Genomic DNA, 6,668 nt, shown 5'->3' on the forward strand with positions numbered 1-6,668 from the left:
CATCATTTCCAAACGACAAAGTGAAATTTATGATTTTTATGAACGTTTTGAAGAGTAAACTTTTTGAGTGTATAGGTTTGACAACAATCTTAACGCCAAATTACTCGAAGAAGGTTATTGATCTAAACAGAGAGCAAGAAGAGAAACAACTGAACTTTCGATAAATTCATTTGATGATCATTCCTTCAACAAATGATGCAACGAGAGAGAAGGTCAAATTTGAAGACAATCAATATCCTCATATTCGAGAGGAAAAGTTGATACCCTTCGTAAACTATGCAACCAATTCAATCGCATACGTCCCCAGGCCAAGCCGATTTTGAGTCCTCTTGGCATTTCTATAAGTGGTGCGTTTTGTTGTCTGGGAGACCTGCTCATCAATTTTTGATCATGTTAGTCAAAATGTCAGTTCTTTGTGAACGTTAACACTCTCGTATTGCAACATCATGAATGCAAACATTACGGTAGATCAAGGTACCAGAGGCGTTTTCATGCAATAATCGGGCGTAATAAGGGAACTCTATAATTGTGAAATGGCGAAAGATGAAATTTCTCTTTGTCAAGTCACTAACTCTCATACCTACGGCATTTTCAAAACTACTTAGACAAGATGACAACTATGAACTGCATGATAACGTTAGCTCGCAGAGACAAACGATCAAAAATATTAAATCCTTCGTCTCTATGAATATATAATTCTATACGCTGCTGGAAAAACACATGTAATGCTCTTCACGTAATCATTCAACTGAGACTATATTCAGATATTGAATGGATGTCATTAAGACTCTACTCTATCAGCAAAGGTATACAATAACATTAAATGGATTTGAGATATCAATGAATTACAAACAAAAGATAATACAAAGCTGGTACCCTGGTAGAGAAAATGAAATTCACCAAAACGTGTTTCGAGCAACTACTAAAAAACCCTATAAGTCTAACATGAACATTATCAATCAAATTGACCATTGAATTATCTGTTAGTAAATTCACTGGTTGCATCTGACCGTTATATTGGCTTCTGATGCGCGGGAAAATATTATTTTTTTTATTTACGGTTGATGGAATCAGAATCGTACTGTACCACGTTTTAATTTCAAATGTTTGCCCGTAGATCTTGAAACAAACATTTATGATAGAGAATCTATTGTATGTGTCAATGTACCAAACTGAATGGTTTGCATCACATCTAAGTGTTGGTTTATATGATTGGCTTTTCGAGAACATGGCAAAGGAAATGCAAATGTAACCAGATGATATAAACAAAAGTATTTGCAGCTTTATCATGAGGGCGCTATTACTCGACCTAACTGAGGAACCCTGGGACTTGACCTTGGACGGTGGTCAGTTGTAACTAGTAGCTCGAACTTGGTGGAAGCATGAAGCAGAGGAGACGCAAAGAATGGTAGGAGATAGAGAAGTTAGAGAAAGACAGAGAGAGAACTGAAGCTGAAGAGAAGGAGAAGAAAGGCACGTTGCTGAAGTACTGAGCTGAAGTCAATTTCAGAGGGCAACTTGACTGCTGCCTTCCTCAACTATGCTGAAAGAAGACAAACAGCAAAATGTATGATTCTGAAGTTGTAAGCTGGACATGATTGCGTAAACCATTAATCCAGTCTATTAAAATGGGACATACACGCACACGCACACACACACACACACACACACACACACACACACACACGCACGCACGCGCGCGCGCGCGCACACACACACACACTCACTCACCCACTCACTCACTCACTCACTCACAAGCACGCACGCACGCATAGACGGACGGACGGGCGGGCTGACAGTCACTCACTCACTCACTCACTCGGACAGACAAGACAGACAGAAAGACAGACAGACAGACAGATAGATAGATAGATAGACAGACGGACGGACAGACGGGCTGACAGAGACTGACAGTCAGACAGACAGACAACCATACATAGCCGACTTAGTACCACTTTAAGAAGAACGACAATACTTTGAAGCTACATAGAGATACGTAACAAACCGTGTACAATAAGAAATGTCAGAAAGAATTGAAACAAAATGTCTGCCACAGTTGGCGCTGTTGAAGTTGTTTTGAAAGGTTCCTATTCATTTCTGTCCATTGAGGGCCCACAACGTTAACGTTTAGTCAAAAACGCAAATGTTATAACTGTAGATAAAAGAGGGTCAACAACGTAACATCTCATAAAACAATCAAAAGTAACAAAAGAAGATACAAAAGATATCAGTATTCATATAATGAAGTACTTTGACAAAAGTAGACAGAACGAAACAGCTACAAATAGACATAGACAGAAATTGATACAAAATTGTTATAGACGTTATTTTGTATGATCTTTTCTTACTACGTATTTGCTGTTGATTCATACATCTTTATTACGGGAAAAAACTACTAAAATCAGCGCTGTGTGGCAAACTAGGATTGATGCATGATATTATATGGTCATATTAAGGAAAACATTCAGTAACCAAACATTATGCTTTTCAGTCATTGTTTTTCAACACAGGAGTCATATAAGTAATCCTTATTGAGATCAGAAATCAAAGTCTTGCTGTCGAAATCTTTAAAGCGATCACATTAACAGTAGCGTTCGTTCAAGTTGACAATCAATCTCTCTGCATTTCCACGTACACGAGCCAAGAAGCAAAAGATGAAACATCCGGTTGGCCGTATAGTAAGTGGACAACGTACATGTAAACTGAATCAAAACTAAACCAACTACGTTTTTTCTGATCAGTATACTACAATATCATGATGGCTTTTCAGGACAACATGTTTGACGATCTTTGACAGTGCTGTACCTTGGTGTTCATCATAACATTGTTGCATCATAGCATCCTAATGTGAACAGCGACACCTACGTTGGATTTAGGTAACTTGTCACGATATCGGGTTGGAGGGTGATAAATTTCCACAGTGGGGCCAAGAGCAGCCAGCAAACTTGACCATTAGTACGGTTTTTGACTAGATAGAGGATGGAATTCTCGAATCTTTTGCTGTATCCTCGTGAGGCGTTCCAATGAAACGAGATTTACCAACAGTGCAACCAAACACTGTACAATATATATATATATATATATATATATATATATATATATATATATATATATATATATATATATATATATATATATATATATATATATACTTAGATCAATGTTTGCAATTCGCGAGTAGTACTCTTCTGAGATGACAACATTAAGTTTCATTAAAAGAACCATTTCAGTGATGCTGACTTATATCTCAACGCTTACAAGCAGAAAGAATACTCATGATGAAATTGAAATGGAGAATTTAGATTAGGAATAATTATATTTATCGAAATATGAAGTAGTGGAAGCTCCTCTCGTTCAAAGTTTTACTGACTCAGAATAAATGTGAGCCGAAAATGCTACAGATAAATGTGTACGTCACCGGTACATTATTCATATCTGTTAATTGCTCGCCAGTCACGTACACATCATGCTATACTAAGGGCAAGGTGCAATGTTTATTCATAGACCCTACACGAAATGGTTTATTTGTTCAATATAATTATCTGTCTGTGCCATACGATTCAAAGTTCAAGCAAGTCATGGTGTTTTGAGCACCAGTGCATGTCAACTAACATGGTGTCTTACGTTTTAATATGTTTTACTGTGTCTATCATCTTCACAAATACTGCAGCACAGTTTCCAAGAGCCTGTCTATCAAGGAAGTCTCTGTCGAAAAAAGAATGCTGCCCGATTCCACTAGGATTTCATAAGGAATGTGGTGGTCAAAAGAGAGGCGAATGTGTAGACATCTCTCCACCAACAGAACAACGCGCTGGTTTCGCTGGTGACTTCGATCGATTTGAATGGCCTACAGTTTTCTTTACACGCGTATGTCGATGTAGGGGAAATTTTCTCGGTCCTGATTGTAGTACGTGTACGTATGGCTACACTGGTGAGAACTGTGATCAGAAGAAGAGCCTCGTAAGAAGAAATATTCTGACACTGTCAGATAGAGAGATAAAGAAATTGAAAACATATCTACGAAAGGCCAAAGAAACAACGAGCGATTACAAAATAGCAACGAGTCTGTACGTCGACATGGAGGAAGGGAAGTCCCCCCTGTTTAATAACATCAACGAGTACGACCTATACACATGGATTCACTATTATGGATTCAGGCAAAATATCGTAAGATCGCCGCAGGAAGACAGAGGGGCAACAACTGTTGATTTCGCTCATAGTGGACCGTCCTTTTTTACATGGCACCGTTTGTACTTACTAGCATTTGAACGCATGCTGCAAAAGGTAGGAAGGGAATTTCAATGCATTTTTGCCGGTGCAATTTTCTTCTTTAAAATCCCCTTTGTGATGACTTTTCCCCGTTGATATCCCCAATCTTGTTTTCTAAAGACATTATGAACAATTATGCGCTCCAGTTAGTTCTCGATCTCTCTATAGTTCTACATCTATAGTAAAGAAATTGCTTGGTTCCGTTTACCCGACCACACCTAGTTTCTCACTGCCCCCCTCCTCATAAACTTCTTTTACGTATTGGAGAAAGTAATATAAAACAAAATCGCGAAAATTGTGAGGTCGCGGGAGACATATTGGATGCGGAAACTGACGTCAACTTAAAAAGGCAAAATAAAACTGTTCTTCTAATCTGTAATGGCTGTAGTGTCACAGATGCCATATTCATAATTTTAGTAAATTCAATATTTTAACTACATCGCATGTCTCACTTTCACTGGAAGGTCAACATACTCTCTCAAGGATATCGGATTCAGACCACAAGATTCCAAGCGTACTCAAGTACATGAGACGACAGTCAGCATTTCATAAATACACGTAGCTAGGATTCACAGTGATCATTTATCAATGTTTTGAGAGTAGTCTTTAGGACATGGTAACACCTCCTGCAGACTTTTATATGGTTTGCATTAATTATGTGGCCATACACATGCGTTATGTAAATTTAGACTTTAAGGACAATAAAGATTACACTTGGAATTAGGAGGCAGGCACATCACTTCGGTGAAAGTCAATGAACGAGGCATATGCTAAGTGCTTGCCACGTGGTTCTAGTGGTGACTTTCTGCTTGAATATAAACTGTGTGTAGTCTGAGCTAATTCCCTAAAGTCAAAGTAGTGATCCCGGTACAGAAGTTGAGTTGGTACATAAGATGTGAGAGTGATTCGAGTGTAGTTACTTGGTCTGTCAGCTGAGTGCAAAGATCGAAATGACACAATACAACTTTTTGATATTCGCTAAGTTTTGATGTTTTGCGAGGTCACCTTGAACGCTCAGCCACCTTGAACGCTCAGCTGTCATGAATTGATACAAATGCTTGCATATCACGAACAGTATTCTTCTAAGATGACAACATTAAGTTATTATAAGATCAACAACGTCAAATAATGACTGATTACAGACAGTTGGAAGAACGATGACGTGATATCATTGTTTAGCTAGTTTTCATATTTGTCAATATCATTTGCATTGAATTAAGGCGACGGCAACACTTCCGTTTTATTTATTTATGGTGTGATTATTTTATCACCCAATCATTTGAATATTGTATATTTTGTGTTTATAAGAATTTAATGGAATAATAAAGTTCAGATTCATTTTTCTTTGGAAAAGACGGTCTGAGGAAAGGAGCGTCCATCTGCTCCCTGACTGGGCCACTTCTTAATGATCCAGGTTAACCATGAACATTGTGTGTAGTTTGAGCTAATTCCCTTTCAAGTCCAAGTCGATCACGTGTAAGGAGTGGAGATAGAGAGTAACAATGGAGGAGGGTTACGTTAACAGTAGAGGTCTCCCCCGCTATTTGTTACAGTACATCTGATGAGAAGAAACCAATAACACAGAGACCATATGGATAAGAAACATAACTACCCGAACTAGACACACATTAAAAAAAATTCCCCAAAAAAGCTACCTACCCACCTATTCTAAAATTGAGTGTAACCGGAACCACGCAATTTTAAATTTATTTTAACAACAGATTTCGGGTTAGAATTTATTATGTTTGAAGATATGTTTGAAAGGTTTATAACAGTAAATGGCATGATCAACAAAAGATGTTTTTTAAATATCATTACATGTATATCAATATTGTGACAAAATTGATGATTCATATAATTGGTGATGTTACTATCAGATCATAGGAAAAATATTTGTTACATGATTGTGTTAGATACACTATTGTAATTGTAGAATGGACACGATATCATTCCATTACTTACTTCTCATCAACTCTTTAGAGCACGATCCCATTAAACCGAAAACAACATACTGTAACTTTGCTTTCGTCACGAATACAGGTGAATGACGATGACGAGTTTACACTTCCATACTGGGACTGGAGTAAAGAAACAGAGTGTAACGTTTGCAATGATAAATACTTTGGTGGAAACCAAGAGGATGTTCCCCACTACGTCACAGGTGATTTTGAAGGCTGGAAGGCGCTTTGTATGGATTACCAGCGTTTTCACGATGTTGGTGCCATCTGTAGTAGTATCGACAGTGATACAACTCCAATGATAACGAGGAACCCAGGGTTAGGTTTCTACCATGAACTACCATCTACAGAAGCTGTTATGTACTGCCTTAGTATCGATAGCTTTGATCGGGCTCCAGTCGTCCATACACCCCTACTGAATCAATGGCTTACGTCAACCTG

The 6,668-nt window shown here is 38.0% G+C and overlaps 1 protein-coding gene across 1 annotated transcript in view; it reads left to right on the forward strand.

The window, feature by feature from the left end:
* The first annotated feature begins 3,596 nt into the window (after positions 1-3,596).
* LOC144433908 (tyrosinase-like) overlaps positions 3,597-6,668 on the forward strand; it is an 8,044-nt gene continuing 4,972 nt past the window's right edge. The window contains exons 1-2 of the mRNA XM_078122310.1: positions 3,597-4,284; positions 6,310-6,668. The exon at positions 6,310-6,668 is cut by the window's right edge and continues 23 nt beyond it. Of these exons, the coding sequence (XP_077978436.1) occupies positions 3,601-4,284; positions 6,310-6,668 (1,043 nt within the window). The 5' untranslated portion in view covers positions 3,597-3,600. The remainder of the gene's footprint in view (positions 4,285-6,309) is intronic.

This window comes from Glandiceps talaboti, chromosome 4 (assembly GCF_964340395.1).
Source record: "Glandiceps talaboti chromosome 4, keGlaTala1.1, whole genome shotgun sequence".
Classification (NCBI taxonomy): Eukaryota; Metazoa; Hemichordata; class Enteropneusta; family Spengelidae; genus Glandiceps; species Glandiceps talaboti.